The 24,860-nt window shown below is 41.5% G+C and overlaps 1 protein-coding gene and 1 long non-coding RNA gene across 2 annotated transcripts in view; one reads left to right on the top strand and one right to left on the bottom strand.

Moving 5' to 3' along the window:
* LOC307110466 overlaps positions 1-24,860 on the top strand; it is a 63,324-nt gene that overhangs the window by 8,125 nt on the left and 30,339 nt on the right. The gene's annotated exons all lie outside the window — the stretch shown is intronic.
* On the bottom strand, positions 1,971-24,046 carry TYRP1 (tyrosinase related protein 1; the record flags this gene model as incomplete). The annotated part of the gene is made up of 7 exons (XM_079790728.1): positions 23,656-24,046; positions 22,056-22,378; positions 19,170-19,374; positions 11,026-11,193; positions 7,047-7,226; positions 3,537-3,683; positions 1,971-2,176 (listed from the first exon to the last, which is right to left on the bottom strand). The coding sequence occupies exons 1-7, from the start codon at positions 24,038-24,040 to the stop codon at positions 1,971-1,973; spliced, it is 1,614 nt and encodes a 537-aa protein (XP_079646854.1). The 5' UTR covers positions 24,041-24,046.

Below are 24,860 nucleotides of genomic sequence, written 5' to 3'. Positions count from 1 at the left end.
ATATCACCATCGGCATTATCTTTATTAAACACACTCTAATCGTGACTCGCCCCTATTCCCTCTTACCTATAGGACAAGTTCTAAGTTTCTTAGGATTGTATATAAGACACTGATTTTATTCCTAATTTATGTTTATACTCTCCTCCATAAAAACTGTGTTCTAAGCACACTGACCTACTTTATATTTTTAAATGTTTCATGCTTTTTCAAATTTCTTTGACTTTGCTAATGCTGTCACTCTTGCATGGAAAGCCCTTCCCAAACCTTATATTTGGTAAATTCGTTGGCATTCCTTGAGGCCCAAGTCAAATGTGACCTTCTCTATTTTATATTTCTGACTTTTCCTTCCTCAAATCAACATTACCTTGAACTGTGTTTGAAACCTATGTGCACTTAATAAATATTTATGAAATGGATAATTATTTATATAAATAACTATTAACTTCAAAAATATAAAGTGTGGGACTTAGTTTCATCGATGGTTATATAAAAACATCTTATACAATAATTTTTCTGAAAAGCCATGAGTATGTAAATCAAAATGTATTACAAGAGAATAAATTGAGTGCTGCTCTTTGAAAGTTAAAAATAGGCTATTCCTATATGCATTCTATTTTATTAACACGTTTTGTCTGTCTTTAAAATGTAGCCTTAAGATTGCTTAATGTAGAGAAAACTAGTAACCACTCAGGTATACAGTACTTTAATCTTGCTTTGTTTATTGAGTTGGGAATATCAGACTAGCCATTTTCAGTAGTGTATGAATACTATTGTTATTATTTACTTTTTACCAATTTTAACTAAAGTATTTGTTTACTGCAACCAACCTAGAGAGTTCTTCATTGGGAATATTGTTTCAGTATCAGGTCAAAAAGAGAAAAATGTATAACAGCTAGAAAGATAAAGAATGACATTCTTGCAGAACTGCATAAGAAAGAGGACCAGCCTTAGCCCTTGTGGCTCACCAGTTTGATTCCTGGTCAGGGCACATGCCTGAGTTGTGGGCTCGATCCCTAGTAGGGGACGTGCAGGAGGCAGCAGATAGATGTTTCTCAGATCAATGTTTTTTTCTCTCTCAATTTAATATAAACATTTTTAAAAATTAAAAAGATAAAAATAAAGAGGACCAGTGAAATAATATTTTAATTGAAAACACAGGAAAGTGTGATAAGTGATAAGGGAGAGCTATTTGAATTAAACACAACTAACTGAATGCTATTTGTAGAGCACTGTGATGCAGGTTCTTCACCTTCATGCCTTCCTGTGGATCTCTGAGCTACTAGAAGAGGAAATGTATAGATGGGTAGTTCCTTTTCAGCAAATTGAGAGGTCGGAGAACACAGTGGCAGACAGGCAATATCAATTATCTCTTAAACAAAGTGATGCTTTTATCTCTCTAAAATGTGACAAAGATTGTGATTTTGTTTTGGTCTTGAACCTTACACTAAATATGCTGGTACCAAAAGGGGAAGACCAATTTGAAGAAGTTTATTAGAGTCCCATTTATAATTCCACGTAAATTACTTTAACTAATAAATGTGGCTTCCTTTACATTGGTTGGTCAGTGTCAATGAATGGAAATATATTTACATCTTAATACTGTTGAAATGCTTACTCATGTATTTTAATCAGGAATTTTCTATCAATCATGATTTTTCTTTATGATTTTTAAACAAAGCAAAAGCAGCTTATTTACATTGTCATATAATTGACCTTTAAAACATGCCAAAATTCTTGACACTTTCTGCTTAAACACACGGAGTGGGTGCAACCTACTGTTTGAAATAAAAAGGAAAATGTTGTGATTCTTCCCAGCTCTGGAAAGTGATTTCTGGAGCTTTAATTCCAACATGTGCAGGCATAGGAAGAAAGGAACAGAGTGAAAGAAAATACAGTTAGTAACTCAATCTATTATTGTTCAGCATAGGGCTTTTGTAATACTATTGTGTAAGACAATCGGTCTTTTATAGTTAGACCATGGATTGATTAGGATTCGGGATTTTTTCATATTCTTCAGCATAGTGTCGATACTGGTCAGTGAGGAGAGGCTGATTGGCTTCATCCATGTTGCTTCTGGCACGAATCAGACAAGAAGCGCCCACAAAAATGACTGCAACCAGCAATAAAGCAGCAACCACTGCTATGGTAATAATCTCAGAAATATGAAAACTCCGACCTATTTGAAAAATAAAACAAGAGCAAAAAATAAATCTGCTAATAGTTGCCATCAAAAATTGGATACTAAATTTAGGCACTTTACTGAAATCCTCATACTTAATTTTTATTGTATAGCACTTGTCATCTTGGTGGCACTTTCTAATCCTATCTAATAAAAGAGTAATATTCAAATTGACCATCACTCCAACACACAAGATGGCTGCCCCCATGTGGTCAAAGATGGCTGCCCCCATGTGGACACAAGATAGCCGCCACAAGATGGCCAGCAGGGGAGGGCAGTTGGAAGGGATCAGGCCTGCAAGGGAGGGCAGTTGGAGGGGATCAACCCTGCAGGGGAGGTCAGTTAGGGGTGACCAGACCTGCAGGGGAGGGCAGTTAGGGGCAATCAGACTGGCAGGGGAGCAGTTAGGCATCAATCAGGCTAGCAGGGGAGTGGTTAGGGGGTGATCAGGCTGGCAGGTAGAAGTGGTTAGGGGCAATCAGGAAGGCAGGCAGGCAAGCAGTTGGGAGCCAGCAGTCCTGGATTGTGAGAGGGATGTCCGACTGCCCGTTTAGGGCTGATCCCGGTAGGATCGGGCCTAAACAGGCAGTTGGACATCCCTCGAGGGGTCCCAGATTGGAGAGGGTGCAGGCTGGGCTGAAGGACAGCCCCCCACCCCCATGCACGAATTTCATGCACTGGGCCTCTAGTTTCTCATAATGAGTAGATTCCATTAGGGTAGTTATTTTCATTCTAAACACGAGGAAATAATGGCTCAGAGTCTATGTCACTTGCCCAAGGTCAGTTGATTAGTAGATAATATAATTGGTTTTGGAGTACAGGTCTTTCGGAATCCAAACCCTGTGTTCTTCCACTGAATCCTACTGCCTTTCTTGAAAAATAAATTTAAATTTAAACAAAGTTTTGCATTTCAAAATCTCAGAAAGGACAGCTCAGAGTACCTCATGCCATTTAAAAAATTTTTTTAAGGATAATCAGAAGCACATTATAATGTAGAAAAATTAGGGGGCTAGGCTCAAAACTAATTTTCTCTGCTTACTAAGCGAGGGGTCCTTTGACAGTTACCCTTGCTAAGCCTTGTCTTCTGTATTTGTAAAATCAGGATTATGACCCTATCACGGAGGGGTGTAAGGATTGAATGAGATAGTGTGCTATATAATCAGCGCAATACCAGGTCAGAGTGGGCTGGCAACAAATGTTACGTTCACTCTCTTTATCCCCAAAGGAAAATCTAAATGAATGTTTCTAAATGCAAGTGGGAAATATCAGCCTCAAGAATACTGTGATTAGTTTACTTTTAAAGGTAACATATTGCTTTTGAAAATTTCCACAGTAAAAATACATTTTTAATACTCACCTGGCCATTGAACTTCATAAGTATATCCCAGGTTATCTGGAGCAGTAACAAACATTTCAGTGTTGGTAATTGGAGGCCAGAATGGCACCATATTGTATTGTCTATTATGTCCAATAGGGGCATTTTCCAATGGAAATGTAGATATATCTAAAATATGCCAAAAACACATTATTAATATTAGTATATAATTATTTTCTGAAGGTGTCCTGAAATATTCAAGCATAACATTAAAAACATTCTTTCATATTTTACAATGAATAAAGACATAAGTTTTACTACAGCAGAACAGGGAATTGCATAAAGCAGATTTCAAATGCCTTGATTATAGCACTAATTAATGTATTATCCCATAGAAAAAGCAAGTTCAAAAGCTGGCGTGTTTTAGTATTTTGTCATCTTTGATGCTCATTAATTGTTTTACTTTTAGATTACAGAAACAGATTTTAATAAAATCAATTAAATTTATTTTTTCAAAGGTAAAGAAAAGATGGGTCTATAGTTTGCTGTAACATCATCTATGATTTAAATTTGAGAGATAGTTTCTAATGGAGGTTTCTCCTTGACTGTGAATGTTTCTCTTTGGTATATTTTCTTTTTTTCTGTTTACTTTTAAAGAAATAAATATTAACCTGTTCCTTGGGTTTTACTCTGTTAACAAAAAACACTTAAAATTTCGAATCACGGTGTTGGAATTGTACTTGCTTCCTGCTACCTCTCCTCTTTCTACAGTAGTCTCCCCTGAACCATGGTTTTGTTGTCCACGATTCAGTTACCCACAGTCAACTGTGGTCTGAAAATATTACATGGAAAATTTCAGAAATTAAATGTTATAAGTTTTAAATGGTGCTCAGTTCTGAGTAGCGTGATGAAATCTTTACCCTCCTGCTCTGTCCTGCCCACAAAGTGCATTATCCCTTTGCCCAGCATATCCACTCAGTATATGCCACCAGCTCGTTAGTCACTTAGCATCCTCTCAGTTATCACATTAGTGTTGTGCTATTGCAGTGCTTGTGTTCAGGTAACTGCCCCAAAGCCATTCATATAACTTATTAAAATACTAGAGGCCCAGTGCATGAATTCGTGCATGGGTGAGGTCCGATCGGGGCCGGGTTGGCGGGGGGGAGGGGATGCAGGAGGTTGGCCAGCCAGCCCCACTCCCAATCAGGTGGGAGGCCGGCTGGGGGAGGGGCTGCAGGCAGTTGGCCAGTGGGTCCCCCCTGATCGGGGTGTGGGGGGCCGATCAGGGGCCAGGCTATTGGGATGAGGGGCAATAAGAGGTTGGGGGGGCCAATCGGGGCCCTGATCTGGCCAGTTTGTCACTGTGGTGGACCTCATAGCGATCAGTCATTCCAGTTGTTCCGGTGGTTCCGTTGTTTTGCTCACTTGGCTTTTATATATATAGATATTGTTATAATTGTTCTATATTACTGCTAGTTATTATTGTGAATCTATACTGTGTGTAATTTATAAATGAAACTTTACCATAGGTATGTACCTAAAGGAAAAAACATAGTGCATGCAGTTCTAGGGTTCACTCCTATCCACAGTCTCAGGCATCCCCTGGAGCTCTCAGAACATTTCCCCTATAGACAAAGGGGGACTGTTCTGTTTAAATACAAGTTGCAGGTATTTATATCATTGGTGAGTTTTTGTCGTAAGGGTTAAAAGTACTGAAATGTCCTTTGTGGCAAAAGTTGTAGTTTGTTGGTTGTTCTATATGTTGTTACAATTAATTACCAGCTGGAATGTTACAAAGCCAGAGTTGCAAGTGGGCTTGGGCACTACATGAGTGGAAATATATTGAGAAGAGCTGGGATATGTGAGAAAGCTAGTGAAGTGTCAGATTGTGTTTGTAAGAAGTACATTATCTGGACAGTCCATGTGTTTCCATGAAGCACAGAAGAGCATTTTAGAATCTAGTTTGAAGAACAATTGATTCTAGAAATGGCAGGTAGTGTTTATATTTTTGACGCTTAAGTATTTATCTAGTAACATCTGTTGAGTTCCTGTTCTAGGCATGGGGCTATAGCTTTGAACAGACAAAATTCCTGTCTTCAAGAAACTCACATGTTGGTGTATTGCAGAACATTATTTATTCAAGTTAGATATTAAAATTAATAACTTGGATTTGTAAACTTCCATTTCACCTTCACTTAATCAGCCTTATCCAGGTCAGCTTCAGCTGTGTGATTAAGTTATAGCCATTAAAATGAAGGGAGAAATAATAGTAAAAGTAACAAACAATAGCAATTGGATTTTAACATAACCTTTCTATGGCTCCCATCTCTCTTTATTATAGATAATGCATTATAGTCATACGTACGTACGTAAATACACATGAAAATGAGGTGGAATTCCAATCAGTGAATTCATAGCAGATTGATAAATGAACCAATATTTGTATGTAAGTTATTCACTTGTTAAATGATTTTTCTGATGAATAGTAAAACTCATTAAAAATATTTCTCTTGTCAAGTCAACAGCAGTGATTATACTGAGCAACAATTTTTCCTAAGCTTGCCAGGGCAGTTTTTCCCTTAATATAATTGAATTGTTTCTCTGCACCTATGGTTAGCGATATTTGTTTGCTATATCTGTAATTAGGTTGGATTTAAGCTAATGGCATGACATTCTAAATGTAGCCTCCAGGTTAAAAATAATGGAACATACTATTTTGACCAACTCATCAATTAATGGTCTTAACCAGGTTGAATTAAGAACTTCTACTGTACACACACAAACACATACAAGAAAATAAGGGACTGGCTGAATTGGGTGGATAAATGAATAGGTAGTTAATCTCAAATATTATGTTTATATGCATGATGAGATAAAGGCACAGAAGTCAACATTTAGGACACTTTTAAAATATAAAAATTTACAATGTTTTAACCAGAGGAACAAATTGAAAAGTAATGTGAAAAAAATAAATAAAAGTAATATAAATCTCTCAGCTGAGTAGAAACTAAGAGAAAGTGACCTTGTAAACAAGAGTTTAAAAGTATGTTAAAATGAACTTAAAAAGAGATTTTCTATGGCGTGATATAAAAACCAACACCATCTTTTCAAGTTGAGAAAAATTTCCATTTGTGAGAGTTCATAAAGTAATAAAATAAAAACTATGGATTATGAGTGTAATATTTTTTCTCTTTTGGAATATCAAAGAAGAGCTCTGTAAGAATTTCCTGTCTATATTAAAAAGCAATTAGAATGTTCATTGGAAGATATTTGGAAGAAAAATTTGGGAAACAGTAAAAATGAGAAGGGATTAACTGCTTAGTTCTATTGAATGCTAGTAAATATCATCTTACTATAGCAATTCTGATAGACTTCTTGTCTGCCTTGTCAAAGTGGTTTGGAGTATTTGGAAACGGCTAGATAATAGAGCTATTTTTGCCTTATTTTGAAATGTAGTTTATGTGTGTCAAGGGCTTAGCCTGAAGTGATAACTATGCCATCCGAACAATCTTTTTTTGCTGAGCCCGCGAAAAGCATATAAAAATGTCTCACCAGCATTATATCTCCTCAGCCATTCATCAAAGATTGCATCAGTGAAAGTATGCAGGAGGACAAAAATAGGATCATTTGGAGATAAATGGGTTTGTCCCCCTGTTCCATTCAGGAATAGATGAGCCAAATTGTGAAGGCTTCGAACAGCAGGGTCATACCTTCCCATGGGATCACTGTAACCTAGATATAAAAATAGAATGAGAATAGTAAAAATCATTACAAATATTCTACTTGTCAAGTCAACAGCAGTGATTATACTGAGCAACAGTTTTTCCTAAGCTTGCCAGGACAGTTTTTACCTTAACATAATAGCATTATTTCTCTGTACCTTTGGTTAGCGACATTTGTTTGCTATACCCAGAACTAGGTTGGTTTTAAACTAGTGGCATGGCATTCTAAATGTAGCCTCCAGGTTAAAAATAATGACCTGCAAAGGATACCAATCAAAATACATAGAATACTCTATTTCCACAAGGCAAACATCATTCTATATAACAGTGGAAATCTCTAGCTTCTACTGAAAACTGCTGACACAATTGGGAGACCACTCTGATTGTCCTGGAATTTAAATTGCCAGATGTTACTTTAGTTTCCTATATTATTCCCTTTGAATGACTGTCAGCATATTTATTTTTAGAAACTTACTGTTGTGGAGAAGTTACAATTTCTCAGGGCTTTCTTAACATCTCTGTATTAGTTTTAAACATCTGGAGAGCCTGCCCTCAAAACATTTATAGAACTTTTGATAATGATGTCTATTCCATATACATATTTCCACATATATCTCCATTTTACATATAATAAACATATGTATTATCTACATATATAAAAGCCTAAATGACTGTCCAATGTTCAACCATTTGTTCAACCAGTAGCTATGACGGGCACTGACCACCAGGGGGAAGAAGCTCAATGAACAGGCATGGAAACATGGAACAGACTGATGAATCTCAGAGGGAAAGGGGCGGTGGGCGGGAAGAGATTAACCAAAGATCTTATATGCATACTAGAGGCCTGGGATACAGATTTGTGTACCAGTGGGGTTCTTCAGCCTGGCCTGTGGGGATCGGGCCAAAACTGGCCCGGTGCACGGATTCATGCACTGCACTGGTGGGGTCCCTCGGCCTGGCCTGCAGGAATCAGGCTGAAACCAGCAGTCTGACATCCCCTGAGGGGTCCTGGATTGTAAGAGGGCACAGGCCAGGGTGAGGGACCCCACTGGTGCACGAATTCATGCACCAGGCCTCTAGTATAATATAACTTACATATTTCCCATATATATATTCCCATGTTATATGGTGATATTGAGAATAGATCACAAACAAAAATAGAGTGTCTGTGATGTGGGATGGAGTTATATGTGTGTCTTCTTATTGGCTTGAAGGACCAGAGGTGGGAGATCAGGGAAAGGTTATATATTATAAAACAAAATTCAAATTTAAAATACATTAACTTACTTGTGTAATTACACATTTATTTATTCATTCATGTTCATACATCTATTCCATTATTTTTTGATTCAAATGTTTAATGATTGTCTGCAGTGTATGTGGCATGTGGCTAGCACTAGTCTTTTTATAAATTCTGCCAAGAACTCAGTCTAACTGGGGAACTTATATGCATATGTGCATAGCCCAGGGACACTGACACTAGAGTAGTGAAGGCCTGGGAGGGGCACATGGTGGATGGAGGGAGTCAATGGGGGGAATATAAAAGGAGACATCTGTAATACTTTCAACAATAAAGATAATAAAAAACAGGAAAAAAAAAGAAATCAGTATATGTTGTACTTAATTAGGCATCAATAAGATATAATCTGCACATCTATATATATATCAATGGTTCTCAACCTTTCTAATGCCGCGACCCTTTAATACAGTTCCTTATGTTGTGGTGACCCCCAACCATAAAATTATTTTCGTTGCTACTTCATAACTGTAATTTTGCTACTGTTATGAATCGTAATGTAAATATCTGTGTTTTCCGATGGTCTTAGGCTCTGCAGCAGCGGTTCTCAACCTGTGGGTCACACCTAAGACCATCGGAAAACACATTATGATTCATAACAGTAGCAAAACCACCGCTGCTGCAGAGCCTAAGACCATCAGAAGATATTTACATTACGATTCATAACAGTAGCAAAATTACAGTTATGAAGTAGCAACGAAAATAATTTTATGGTTGGGGGTCACCACAACATGAGGAACTATATTAAATGGTCGTGGCATTAGAAAGGTTGAGAACCACTGATATATATAAAAGCCTAGCAACCAGAACGGGGAAATGACCAGAATGACTGGAATGACCGGTGGCTATGACGCGCACTGCAGCAGCCAACCAGCCTGCTCTGGGCCCCAATCACCCCGTCCCCTGGCCAGCCCAGCCCCAGATTGACCCCAACATCCCAGTCAGGGGAGGGGCAGTGGCCAGCCAACTGCCCATAGCCCCTCCCCACGCTGGCCCAATGGGCCTCCATTGGGGTGGGCCGGCCGGACACCATCTGTGCACGAATTCATGCACCAGGCCTCTAGTTCATTTATAAATCAGTACTTATAAACTCATTTTTTATATACAGTATATGTCTAGTCAATTTAATAGTGATAATTTATTGAATTATCTACAAATAAGTGATTCACATATAGTTATCAAAATCAACATAAAGAGAGCAGATGGCATATAATTTTGATAATAAAAGGGAGAGAGTTGAAAATAATTATCAGATTTATACATCAAATATCTTAAATCATGGGACAGAGAGATCAGTGCCCATTTGTGTGTGTGTGTGTGTGTGTGTATGTGTGTGTGTGTGTGTGTGTGTCTAACATGGGCGATGCTATATTTAAGGTAATATTGGACAATAACAAGTTTATAATAAAGTTAAAAGTTTTTCTATTTTAATATATTAAATACAGGGTTGGGCAAAAGTAGGTTTACAGTTTTTCATATGGAAAATATACAAATAATAAATAAGAATATAAGAATAAACTATTTTGCATACTCACAACGGTAAACCTACTTTTGCCCCTCCCTGTATATATCAGGCATGATTTATAGATTTCAAAATTTATTAAATAAAGACACTGAACTTAGAGAGTTTGGGTTTGAATCTGTGCTGTTACTAGCTAGCTGAATATCTTGGGAAATTAATTTTACTTGTTTGGACCTCAGTTTACTCAATTTTAAAATACTTGGAATTAACTAAGGAAATTCAAACTAAATGTCCCTATATGCTAGATTTAATTTTTATAGACCTTTATTTAAAAAGGTACAGGGTAATACTAACCTAAATAAACATGTGCCAAAACCAGGCTTTACAGAATGTGAATGAATTGTTCAGATTTTCAAATTTTTAAGAAAAAATGTAGTAAGCTCTGAAAGGTTCAATGTTATTTGTCTATACTAGAATTTGATATAGTTATATACATATTGGCCAGTCACCTACCAGAAATTTGAGTTTAAATACTTTTTAAGTATTTAAGAGATTTGCAAACAATTTCCAAGAGCTTCTCTTATGCTTAAGAGAGTTTTGTGGACCCTGGCTGGATGGCTCAGTTAGTTGGAACATTGTGTCATACACCAAAAGGCAAAAAGTTGTGGATTTGATTCCAGGGTCAGGGCACATACCTAGGTCGCAGGTCCCTAGTTGGAACGCATATGGGAGGCAGCCGATTAAATGTTTCTCTCTCACATCGATGTTTTTTTCTCTCTCTCTCATCCCCTTCCTCTCTCTCTAAAATCAATAAAAATATATCCTCGGGTGAGAATTTAGATAAAAGGGACTTTCGTGGTCTGACACTTTTACTTGAGGAAGTGCTTTTCTGAGCAGAGAATTGTATCTATATCATATTGGCAGCACTATTCAGATAAACTAATTGGATCAATATGGCATTTAAATTTTTTTTCAAAGAGATCTGAATGTGAGTACTTCAGTTTACTGTGATAACTAAATCAATTCAGAGCACCAATTTTGTTTACTTGCCTTCCACTGTGTTTCGGAAACTGTTTGAAGAGTTGGAATAGAAAGGAGGTGTGTCAAATAAACCAACTTCTAAGCACTGAGCGACATCCTGCGGTTCAGGAAGCCGTTGCACCATTGGTCTAGCCACGTTTCCGGCTGGATTCCTCCTAATTGGCGCTCCCTCAGTGCCTGGGAAGAAGATGGGGTATGCAAACATTTAGAGAATGGTTAGAGATCTTATTATTGCCTTATAAAATTTTATATATAGCATGGACCCTGAATAATAGGTTCTTCTTGGTAGAGAAGATAATTTTTTAAAATGCTTTTCAGTGGCATTAAAGTAAGAAAATCTGTTATCATGTCAACTTCTCTGAGAAGAATAGATAAGTGACACGTAAAATCATCCGAAAGAAGAAGTGATCACAATAACAGATAGAGGTCCCAGTGTTTGTTAAATCAACATATGCTTCTTTCATGAGAATATATTAAAATAAACATTCAATGGAAAATTGAATTTTGTCCAAATAATCTCATAAACCTAAATTTTACACTGCAATCTATATTTCATATATATATATCCTCTCTAATAAAATGGTAATATGCAAATTAACCATCACTCTGCAACATCAGCCAATCAGGACGAGTATGCAAATTAATCCCAATCCAAGATGGCTACAGCCACAGAGAGCAAGGTTTCCCAGGTAACAGAGCAAGCCAAGCTTTCCATAGCCATTGCAGGCCTAAGCCTCCACTCAAGCTACAAAGTTTCAATTATAGAAGGTAAACAAATTCAAACAAATGGCAGCAGAATGGAGCTTGAGAGAGCAGGACAGGGTTGCCGGCGGCAACAGGGGAAGCAAAGCTTTCCGCACACCCTGGCCGGGCTCACCCGCGTAAGGCTACAAAGTTTCAATTGTAGAAGGTGAATTAACTGCCACAGAAATGGCTGCCGGAGCCCCAGGCTTGGCTCTGCTCCAGGCTACAAAGTTTCAATTGTAGAAGGAAAATAAATTCCAGATACCAGGGCCTCCCCTTGGGTTGCCAGGGGGCATGGCTGGCCTGCAAACCACCACAGGCCCCTCGCTCAGGCCGCCCCACACCCCAAGGGAACCCCACCCTGATCTGGGACATCCTTCAGGGCAAACCAGCTGGCCCCCACCCGTGCACCAGGCCTCTATCCTATCTAATAAAAGAGTAATATACAGATTGATCATCACTGCAACACACAATATAGCTGCCCCCATGTGGTCAAAGATCCGGCCCCCATGTGGACACAAGATGGCCACCACAAGATGGCCAGCAGGAGAGGGCAGTTGGGAGGCACCCGGCCTGCAAGGTAGGGCAGTTGTGAGGGACCAGGACTGCAAGGGAGGGCAGTTGAGAGGGACCAGGCTTGCAAGGGAGGGCAGTTGGAGGTGATCAACCCTGCAGGAGAGGGCAGTTAGGGGTGACCAGGCTGGCAGAGGAGGGAAGTTGGGGGCAAACAGGCTGGCAGGGGAGCAGTTAAGCATCAACCAGGCTGGCAGCAGAGTGGTTAGGGGGTGATCAGGCTGGCAGGCAGAAGCGGTTAGGGGCAATCAGGAAGGCAGGCAGGCAAGCAGTTGGGAGCCAGCAGTCCTGGATTGTGAGAGAGATGTCCGACTGCCCGTTTAGGCCCGATCCCACCAGGATCGAGCCTAAACGGGCAGTCGGACATCCCTCCAGGAGTCCCAGATTGGAGAGGGTACAGGCTGGGCTGAGGGACAACCCCCCCCCCCCCTGCCGTGCACAAATTTCATGCACCGGGCTTCTAGCATATATATATATATATGGAGTTTTGTACTTTAATGCTGTCTGTTTCAGCCCTCAGAGAAAGAAAGAAAAACAATCTTCAATTTCAATGAACACATTTTACAGGAAGTTATGTCAGAAATAATTAAAGTCTTTTGAAGGGCAGTAAGACTAACAACTGAGCAAAGAGCTGTGATACTAGGGATCATATGATAGATGCCTCTTAAGGGAGGGAAGGAAATATCTTTCCCAGTTGGGTGGATCCAGAAAGTGCCCTGAAGTACTGAGGAGAATTTCCACATGTGAAATAGGTGTTATTTTAGGCAGGGATAATAACAGGAGATGATAAGCTTTCTTCCAAATATAAACTAGAGGCCCAGGGCATGAAAATTCATGCACTCGGGGGAGGTGGGGGCGGGGGGAAGACCTCAGCCCAGCCTGCGCCCTCTCACAGTCTGGGACTCCTTGGGGGATGTCCACCTGCTGGCTTAGGCTCACTCCCCAAGGGATTGGGCCTAAGCTGGCAGTCAGACGTCCCTCTGGCAGTCCGGGAGCCCTTGGGGGATGTCTGACTGATGGCTTAGGCCCGCTCCCCATGGACATCCCTAGCACTGCCGAGGAGGTGGGAGAGGCTCCCGCCACCTCCGCTGCATTTGCAGCCATCAGCCCGGTTTGTGGTTGAGTGGAGCTCTCCCTGTGGGAGTGCACTGACCACCAGGGGGCAGCTCCTGCATAGAGCGTCTGCCCCCTGGTGGTTAGTGCGCATCATAGTGACCAGTCATTCCCGGTTGTTGTGCCGTTGTCAATTTGCATATTACCCTTTTATTATATAGGACAGTGATGGGCAACCTTTTGAGCTTTGTGTGTCAAACTTCGCCAAAAAACTGAGCATAACTCAGGTCGTGTGTCACTTTGAGGAAAAAACATTATTTCGCAAATGTTTCATCCTCAGGAGCAGCAAATGTTTCATCCTCGGCATGCGGCCGCCTCAGCGGCCACGTGTCATCAGAAATGGCTACATGTGTCAGTGCTGACACGCGTGTCATAGGTTCGCCATCACTGATATAGGATAAGCCTCATTGGAGCAAGAACTCTATCTGTTCTTGCTCACTAGTATGTGCCCCAGTTTTGGTACAGTGCCTGGCATTAATAGTTGCTAAATAGTTGTTTTGTACATGTTGTTATATGGGATAGATCATGTTGGTTGTAAAAGAGGGCCTGTTTGGAGGATAGCTTGCCTGGGCTACGTGGCAATGTAAGAGATTATTGGATGGTGGGAAAGATGAAAAGTTAGATAAGAACCATAATGTGAAGAAATCAAACAGCAAGATGAGAAAGTTATGTTTAATTCACGAAGTGGGAGAGGCCTTAGGTGGGTGGGAGGAGAAGAGTTTGATTCGGAGCATTTTTTGTTAGTCTGCCTCAGTGGTCTCCAGAGAGGAGTGCTCATGCCTTAGAGAATAAGTTACTGGGTGGAAGAGATAATATTTCAACATCTACCCATTTTCACTTTAACTCATTCATAGAAATCCTAATTGTATGCTTTATAATTAACATAATGATTAGCATAAATAGCTTTATATAATATAAAAATAACTTTATATAATCCTATCTAATAAAATAGTAATATGCAAATTAACCATCACTCCGCTACACCCACCAGCCACACCCACCAGCCAATCAGAGCGAGTATGCAAATTAACCCCAACCAAGATGGCTGTGGCCACAGAGAGCAGGAGGGAGGCTTGGGTTTCCCTGGCAATGGAGGAAGCCAAGTTTTCCACACACCCTGGTGGGACCAGGCCTCCATTCAAGGGTACAAAGTTTCAATTATAGAAGGTAAATAAATTCCAACAGAAATGGCGGCAGCTACAGAGCTGTAAGAGGAGGAGGCTAGGGTTGCCCGGGCGATGGAGGAAGCCAAGCTTTTGCAGCCCTGGCCAGCGCAGGCCTTCACTCCAGGCTACAAAGTTTCAATTATAGAAGATACGTAAATTTCAACAGAAATGGCTGCTGCCACAGAGCAAGCAGGAGGCTTGGCTCCGCTCCAGACTATAAAATTTCAATTGTAGAAGATAAATAAATTCCAGATACCAGGGCCTCTGCTTGGGTCGCTGGGGGGCATGGCTGGCCTGCAAACCACCACAGGCCCCTCACCCAGGCCACCCCACACCCCAAGGGAACCCCCACCCTGATCCAGGACACCCTTCAGGGCAAATCAGCTGGCCCCCACCCATGCACCAGGCGTCTATCCTATCTAATAAAAGAGTAATATGCAGATTGACCATCACTCCAACACACAAGATGGCTGCCCCCATATGGTCAAAGATCCTGCCCCCATGTGGACACAAGATGGCCACCACAAGATGGCCAGCAGGGGAGGGCAGTTGGGAAGGACCAGGCCTGCAAGGGAGGGCAGTTGTGGGCGATCAGGCAAGCATGGGAGGGCAGTTGGGAGGCACCAGGACTGCAAGGGAGGGCAGTTGAGAGGGACCAGGCCTGCAAGGGAGGGCAGTTGGGGGCGACCAACCCTGCAGGGGAGGGCAGTTAGAGGTGACCAGGTCAGCAGAGGAGGGAAGTTGGGGGCAAACAGGCTGGCAGGGTAGCAGTTAGGCATCTATCAGGCTGGCAGGGGAGTGGTTAGGGGGTGATCAGGCTAGCAGGCAGAAGTGGTTAGGGGCAATCAGGAAGGCAGGCAGGCGAGCAGTTGGGAGCCAGCAGTCCTGGATTGTGAGAGGGATGTCCCAGATTGGAGAGGGTGCAGGCTGGGCTGAGGGACCCCTGCTCCCCGTGCACGAATTTCGTGCATCAGGCCTCTAGTATAAAAACAAAACATGATTATATTGAGACTGGAAAGTGCATATGTATTTTTTAGGTATACATTATTATAAAAACTTTGAGACTGTACTAGCTAACCCATCAATTTAAGCTGATATTTTGGAGATTACTATTCAGGGAGCAATCACTACATCCCAAGAAAGAAAGTATTGGTTACATGGGTTTCAAAAACACTATATTCAATGTGCTCTCATAGAGCTTTGTAGAGCAGGATTTTGATAGTGAAGAAACTAGTTAAACCAATTTAATTTTAATCTAGTGACTTTAAAATCTGTACATGTACAACTTCTGCCATTGCATCTATTTTTTATTTTTAAATTAAAACAATTTAATTACAGTTGACAATATATTAGTTTCAAGTGTACAACATAGTGGTTAGACATTTATATAACTTGCTAGAAGCCCGGTGCATGAAATTTGTGCACTGGGGGGGTGGGGTTCCCTCAGCCCAGCCTGCACCCTCTCCAATCTGGGACCCCTCAGGGGATGTTCGACTGCCACTTTACACGCGATCCCACAGGCAGTCGGACATCCCTCACAATCTGGGACTGCTGGCTCCCAACCACTCGCCTGCTTGCCTGCCTGCCTGATTGTCTCTTAACTGCTTCTGCCTGCCAGACTGATCACCCCCTAACCACTCCCCTGCCAGCCTGATTGATGCCTAACTGCTCCCCTGCCAGTCCGATTGCTCCCAACTGCCCTCCCCTGGCATCCTGGTCTCCCCTAATTGCCCTCCCCTGCCAGCCCATTTGCCCCCAAATGCCCTCCCCTTCAGGCCTGGTCACCCCCAACTGCCTTCCCCTACCGGCCTGATCTCGCCCCGAACTGCCCTCCCCTGCAGGCCTGGTTCCCCCCAACTGCCTTCCCCTGCAGGCCTGGTCCCCCCCAACTGCCTTCCCCTGCAGGCCTGGTCCCCCCCAACTTCCCTCCATCCCCTGCAGGCCCAGTCACCCCCAGCTGCCTTCCCCTGCAGGCCTGGTCCCCCTCAACTACCCACTGTCCCGTGCAGGCCCAGTCGCCCCCAACTGCCCTCCCTTGCCAGCCTGGTCGCCCCCAACTGCCCTCCCCTGCTGGCCTTGTCACCCCTAACTGCCCTCCCCTGCTGGGCTGATTGCCCACAACTGCCCTCCCCTGCTGGGCTGATTGCCCACAACTGCCCTCCCCTGCTGGCCATCTAGTGGCAGCCATCTTGTGACGACATGGGGGTGGCTATCTTGTGACGACATGGGGGTGGCCATCTTGTGTGAGGGCGTGACAGTCAATTTTCATATTACCTCTTTATTATGTAGGATGAGGTGATCTTCCCATTGAGCATAGAACCCATCTGACCCTATACATAGTGATTATATATATTATCGACTATATTTCCTTTGCTGCACTTTACATCCCTTTCCATATTAACTTCCTATGGATTGAGTCCTGTACAATTTCCATGCAGAAATGAATGGAAAGTTCTGGGTTCTGAAGGAGAAAGTAGATTTGAGAAGTATTGTGAAGAAAGAATAATGTTTTTCATCTGATAAACCAAAGACTATATTTTAGTGGCAGGAAGAATGTTAGGGGTCAGTAATTCACTTTGTTAATTTACACAACATGTTTGGGGCATTAATGAGATAGTGGAAAGGTACTGTGCAACAAGCATATGAAAACATAGGCATGGAGAGTCTAAGGACAATTTGATATAAAGATGTATAGTATGGCTGTCCTGTAAAAGATGATCATTGAAACCACAGGAATGGAAATTTCATTCAGGAAAAAAAGTAGGAGAAAAGCATTGTTATTATGACTAGTAAATAAGATGTTAAAGCATTTAACACCATATCAGGCACAATGTGCTCAATAAAATATTCTTTCCTTTTTTTCTTTCACTGGCTTAATATAATTTTTAGCATTTACTATATCTTGAACTAAGACAAAGGGTAAACTTAAAAATTGTTCCACCTAAAATATGTTCAATATTTTAAGAAACTATGTGTCAGAATTATGAGTTATATTACATTTAAAAAAAACTGATGAAAAAATCTCCTATGCTATAATTTAATTTACCCATTTAATTTGTGCTGTATTTTGTTATTCAGTCAAGAGGGTGATTAGAAAATGTCTGAAAAACTTCCAGGCCAAAATATAATAGCCTGGTCAGAAAGAGATTAATGTTTTACTATCTAAAGAGATCTTGATCCTCAATTTCATCTCCCTACCTCAAGTGCTACCACTTATTAAACATGCCAAACAAATAAACATTTATTCTAATTCTTAAGTTTCTATGGAAGAAAATTTCATGCATATCACTTCTCTTGTTCCTAAACACAGCTAAATAATCTCCTAATGATGAAAATCCACCTAATTCCTTTGTTCCATTTAGAATAGTCTCTCTTTAAGTTTAGAAAATAATTTAAATAATTGATGCTTTAAAGAATATATGCAGAATAAATGTTATGAATAGAATAATAGAATAAATTCCCATAATTCTAACTTTTATATGGAAGAACATTAGTTGAAAACTAGAGGCCCAGTGCATGACATTCGTGCACTGGGGGTGGGGGTCTCTCAGCCCCACCTGCACCGTCTTGCTGTCTGGGACCCCTTAGAGGATGTCGGCCTGCTGGCTTAGGCCTGCTCCCCCCAGCAGGCGGACATCCCCCAAGGGGTCCTGGCACTGTGCTTGCCAGCCATGAGCCCAGCTTCTGGCTGAATGGTGCTCCCCCTGTGGGAGTGCACTGACCACCAGGGGGCAGCTCCTATGTTGAGCGTCTGCCCCCTGGTGGTCAGTGCGCTTCATAGCGACCAGTCTTTCCTCGGTTTGGTCAATTTGCATATTAGCCTCTTATTATGCAGGATAGCCAGACATGCCTAAAGAGGAAAAATAAGGGGGGATAAGGAGACTCTAATAATGAAGACCTTGTGTTTGCAGCACAGGGACAGATAATAGGATCCAAGGAAGAGAATAGAAAGCTCAGTTGCAGATCCATATATGACAGAAATGACCTGTGGCAGAGCTGGTATTCAGATCCCTGGAACAAGGATGCTAGAACTGGTTAAGCATTCTCTATATCATCTTTTTATTTTTAACCCTCTGACTAAATTAACATAATAATAACATAATGTAATAATAATTTATTATTATTATTATTATTATTATTATTATTATTATTTACTCCTTTGGCACTTCCAAGTCTTTCTATGTACTTCAGATTTCCTAGGGAAACATTTTCTGTGAAATTCCAACACAAGACACATGATCAGTAAGCAGTGCTGAGTGCACTAAGAGGATTAAGTTATACAATTAGACCTTTCCAAAATAAGAAAGTGAGCAATGCACTTACCAGATTGCTCAAGAAAAGAAATGTAATAATGTACAGACACTCTGTTCTCCTTGCTGCACCTTATAGATTGCCTTGAGTATCTTAGTTGTTTCATGAATTGATTTTATTACATCAATTCTCTGCAATAATAGATTTTAGTCTGGCATCCTTAATAGAACGAATGGCCTTCAGGCAGCACATTTAATCTCTCTCCCTCAATGGAATTCTGAATCCTAGATGTCATTTGGAACTTACTGTTACAGAGGGTTCCTAGGGTATCATAATCTTCCAAGGATTCACACACCACTCGCCATTGAGAAAAGACAGAGTTCGGGCTTATAAGGTTGGGATCAAAGTTGCTTCTGGAGCCCATCATGTCATCGGTGCAGATGTCACAGACGTTCTTCCCAGTTGCAAAATTCCAGTAAGGAAGGGAGAAGGAAGGATTCTGCAACATTTCCTAGATCACAGAAACTCAGTTAGCATTCTCTGGTTTTTGTTTAAAATTCTCTCTCTTTGCTGGGTTTCCTCCCTGGCAGTCTATTTCTATTAGTTCATTTCAGCCACTTAGAAGCCAGTTAGTGGGTCTGAGGGGCTGGAGGACTCAACTACTTTGTTAACAAAGCTTTTCATTTACTAAAAGGAGTCACTTTAGGCTCGGGAGTGATTTAAACTCAACTCATTATACAGAAGTTCCTGCCATTGATTTTTTTAGGGGGCAGGGGAAAGGTCTTCCTTTTCTTTTTTAGATAGGTAATTATATTTCTATTGATTATGCCAAAAGTTATCAATAATCACTTCTACTCCTTGACATTTGCACCTCCTTCCATTTTCCTTTCTGAAATTCAAGCACTGCTAACTCTTGGTCTGGAGCCAGACCCAGCCTTGAAATGTGTTCTGTGGATCAGTACCTTTTGTTTTGTTTCTGTTTACTTTTAGTTTAACTGGAATGCCTTGAGGCATTTAGATTCTGCTTAGGCCACAGGCTACACAGACTCTATCTGACTTACCTTATCTGCCTGGGCTATAAAGAAGTTTTACGTAGAGACCTCTGCTTCAGAGTCTAAACTATGAAGATTCAGGCTCCTGCCCAAAGCTCATACCACCAGGACATGCTGAAGGGAAACAGAGTATTTCTTTGTGCATGCTGCTCTGTAGAACAGGGGCCTGGTTTCCATTTAGGGCTGATCTCAACGATTTTAAAAATGCTGGACTCAAGATCATATGGGTATTTTTCCTAGGTTCCTTAAAAGATACATTTATGGTACCTGTTATTTCCCATTCCTTTCGGTCTTCGGGGGGTTACATGGAGAGTGTCAGATTTAAATAGGAATAGCCATTGTTTTATTCCGCCTCCATGCATTTGGGACATTACTGCTTTTTCACTTCCAACCTTTCTAGGAAGCATCTCCTGGCCCTCAGGGTGTGATAGAGGGCCAAGAGCCTTCCCAGGCTTCGCCAGGGATGGGTCTCCAGGGATGTAGAGTCCTCATTTGGAAGCCATTGTTCTGGTTCACAGATATTAGTGACAGCTTCCAAGGGATTATTAAGAGTCATTTGTGGTTCAGTAACTGACATTTGGGAGCCGGAGCATATTCATGTGGCATTTCCACGGCGCATTACATATAGACTGTAATTTGTTGGGTCCCTTGTGCTGTTGGGTTTTAAAAATGTAAGTAGTCCTAGAGGTTGAAGTTTACACAGGCGAAATTTGAAGCTTTTAGATACTTTCCATCTGCCCTTTCATTTTGGTGTGCTCATGGGAAAATGACTTGAAGGCATGAAGCTCTAGAGTCGATTACAAATGACAGATTTATCTACGCGTAATCTACCAAATGTCTTGTATTCAGAGCTATAAAATATGAAGTGCAGAATACCAGATGAATTCATTTAATCACCCTCGAACTGCATATGGATAGACTACATTCATACAAATATCTTATTCTCTATTGTCATGCATTATTTTTTCACTCTTCTAACCATTTATTTTCTTGGAATAATGCTGGGCACAGGGATACTACACATTGATAAATAAACACCTTTTCTGCCTTCATATATTTTTAGGTTAATTTTTAGATTTTAACTTAGGGAGAGGGATTTATTACAGTTGTTTCACATAGAAAACTGGTTTAATTTGTTGATTTCCTAGATCTAGTAATTTAAAATTTTATTTTAAAATTACAACACTTTTCTTAAGAAGGAGCAATTAGTAAAAGACACAATAATAAAGTATTTTGTTAACAGATAATTTAATGTGATTTGCGCTTATGTGCTTAAAAATGGATAGGAAGCCTGGTCACTGTGGCTCAGTGGCTGAGCATCGATCCATGAACCAGGAGGTAAGGGTTTGATTCCTGGTCAGGGCAGATGCCTGGGTTGTGGGCTTGGCCCCCAGTAGGGGGCATGCAGGAAGCAGCCAATTGATTATTCTCATCATTGATGTTTCTATCTCCCTCCCCTTCTCCTTTACTCTCTCTTGAAAATCAATAAAACATTTAAAAATAAGCAGGAAATAACTGTTTGGGTTGAAGTTCACTTTATGCCAATGTCTCTTAAATAAAACTGATATCTAACTAATGGGATATTTTTAATAGATTTCTTCTGAAAGCCTCAGTGATAACAGGCACAGAAAACAATGGTGCTCAATGAAAATATGACAATATAAATGGAAAGGGATTTTTTACGTCATTTAAAGACTATACCACATTAGTATTGTCCACTGGTATGAAGAGTTATGTATTTGGGACTTGGAAGACTGGCAAGTTCATACACACTTGCTTCACCCAAACCAGTAAGGGGCTTACATTTGAGAAGAAGGGCATATCAAATGAGATTCTTCCATTGCAAACTATGAGTCATTGTTTTAATTACAGAGCCGTGGACCATGTCCAGTGCTTTCATTCGCACCTACAAATGTCTCACTTGCCTTCCTCATCATTGAGATTACTTTCTTTTCACTTCACAAACGGTCAAGATCAATTAATAAGCAATTAGCACAGGGAGGAACTTAGAATGCCTAAGGCAGAGCAAGAACCGGGATTGCTTTGTCATGCCATGCTTTGGAACACAGTGGCTCAAACGACTTGCAAACAAGGCGCCCTGTGTGTAAAGGCTCTGAACATGGAAATGTTGCCTGCGTACCTGCATGTCTCTCTCCAGCTGCAGCAGGTGGAACCTGTGCCACGTGAGGAAAGCTGGCCCTTCATGGGAGAAGTCCACTTCGCCGAAGCTTTCCTGGCCTGCCCCAAGGAAAGTTTTTTTGACTGAATAATAGTGTGTCCACACAAAGTAGTTGTAAATGGAAATGTTCTCGAATTGTGGGGTGTTGCCATCTGGCCCCAGTATTTCTTCTGACCTCCTGGTGGCAATGACAAACCGGGGGTGAGTTGTGCGCTTCGCCATATCCAGGGCCCGGACAAAGTAATTCTTTTCTTCTGTACTTAAATCCAGAAGGTTTCTCCTGACTTTAGGGATACAAAATGCAAACATGAAAACCTCTGCCTTGTGGGGACGGGTAGAGAATGAGCATAATAATCTAACACACCATGTTCTGTTTACCAGTAATGATAATTTGCATGCATGTTTAAAAAATTTATACTTTAAAAAATACCTCTTACTATATATCCCTCCCTCCCCATCTCTCTGGCTCCCTCCTGTCTCTCCCTCAATTGCTCTCTCCCTCCCTCTCCAATTTAATATAGAATTCTGTGAGCTTTCTGTCATCTTACTTGTGGACTTTATGATTGTATTCTGTTTATTTCTGCTCTCTATTGACATTTTTCTTAAGCTTTTCTACCTTTTTAATGTCATAAATCTTGCAAAAACAAGGGATGTGGTGTAGCATGGTGGTGAAGACCAGAGACTCATTCAATGGCCACACATTTCTCTAAGCCCCAATTTTCATCTGCAAAGTATATATAAAACACTAGAAGCCCAGTGCATGAATTCGTGCACGGGTGGGGTCCGGCAGGGGTTCGGGAGGGGGGGCCAGGGGAGGGCCCTCGGGCGGTTGTCCTGCCTGCCCCCTGGTCAAACTCCGGGTTGAACTCCCGGTCGAGGGGACAATTTACATATTAGGCTTTTATTTTATAGGATAATATATCTCTGCAGAGTTGTACATTTTAAAGGGTTTACACATAAAAAGCAGATCAGAGCCTGGCTCATAATAGACTCAATAAACATTCTGTTCAGCCCTTGGTCTGGCACACAGAAAACAATCGCATTTTGCTGGCTGCTACTATTTCATGCCTTGTTATTAATTGCTATTTAGGCTGCTGGCTGGGCTCATCATCGAAAATGGCTAAACTTGCTCATCACAGGGGAAAATTTACTGGGGGGTGAGGAAGGGGAGTACAAGAGGCCCATGTATTAGAGGTAGACAGACCTCAGCATGAATTCCAGGTTTTCCGAGTACCAGCGGTGTGGATTTGTCCTTTCGGGACCACACCTATGCTCATTAACATAACTACCTTGAGGAGTTACTGAAAGTATAGTCATAAACCTCTAGCACAGTTCCCAGCAGACAGTGGTGGCTCAACACATGTTCTGGAAGGAAATATTACTCAGATGACCTGAGCTCCAAGCTCATTCCTTTAAATTAAATACATTTCTTAATCTCTGTAAGCCTCTTTCCTCAACTGTGCAGAGAGGATTGAGCTGTGTGATTTTTCCAGATGTTCTTCCAGCTCAAATGATTTGGGTCTCGTGCAGGACTGTCCAGCCATTCCATACCCCCGCTTACCTGTGAGAACCCTCTGGTCACAGGCGGTTCCTCTCCATCCAGGACGGCAAGTCCCGCAGTTGTGTCCCGAGAAGTTGCCATTGCAGTGACACGTCCTATTGAAGAACCGTGTGGGCCAGCCCTCCCGGTCGTCTCGGCCATCGTGCGGGTACTGGGGGCTGTGGGGTCGGGAGTCTGCAGTCACTGCCTCACACCTGCCCCTCCCTGATGAGGAGCCGCAGGGGTCAGTCCCAGGCCCGGACACGGGGGACAGGTCTGGGCAGCACACACCATTCCTCAAAGCCTCAATGGTGGCACACTCCCTTGGGAACTGAGCCCCGGCCTGCTGAGTGAAAAGCAGGGGCAAGAAGATGTATCCTAGAGAGAGGAGTTTATGAACTTCCATTCTGCTGGAAGCCAGGCTCTGGTTCTGCGGCCCTTTGTGCAGAGGCTGAGGCACATAGATAAAAATCAAGCTGAAAAGGAGAAAGCAAAATGGAATTATACAAGGCTTCTCCTCCCCTCCCCCTTTGGCATGTTATAAATGGCATGAGCCCTTTCCAACCCACCTTCAAAATGCTTTTCACATCTGTCCCATGACAATTCAAGTCAGAAAAACAGTTATTTACCTTAAAAATTTTGACATGTATAATACCCACGTAATTAAATCCCCAACCCTAGTCATTTAGTTTACTTCCGTCTTAATTTCTATTTATAAAAATACTCATCCTGGATGCCATTTATCAAAAGCAGTCATTAGCAGGTCACCACCACTAATTACACTTAACCATGGGGCTGCAAGAGGAATTGGGAGCAGGTTTCCAGCAAGTTAATTTTCATGATTTAAAATCCCCCCAGCCTAATGGAGGCCTGGCTGGAGTCCACCCACTACCCATGGAGCTTCTCTCCAGTACCTTCGACTCCTGAGGGGATTCTCTGCTGAAGCTCTCTTAGAGCTGAGTGTTTTATATTTGCCAGTCCCCTGATGTCAGAGCTGTTAATTGCATGTGGGTTTCTGCCTCATAACTAATCACAAATCTGCTCACCCAAACTGGGAGGGGCCGGTGCTCTTCTGCACCCTTTACTAATCCTCTTTCACATCAGTGAGTTTTTCTGCCCTTTAAGTATTTGGTTAGCACATGATTCCCTCCCCACTGATTTCCTTGTGATGCTTAAAAGGCCAGAGGCACTCATTTGGAATACAACAAATCAGAGAGACTAGGGAA

Source organism: Cnephaeus nilssonii, assembly GCF_951640355.1.
Source record: "Cnephaeus nilssonii genome assembly, chromosome: 14".
Taxonomy (NCBI): domain Eukaryota; kingdom Metazoa; phylum Chordata; class Mammalia; order Chiroptera; family Vespertilionidae; genus Cnephaeus; species Cnephaeus nilssonii.
Note: the sequence above shows the minus strand (reverse complement) of the source record. Positions and strands in the feature narration are given on the sequence as shown.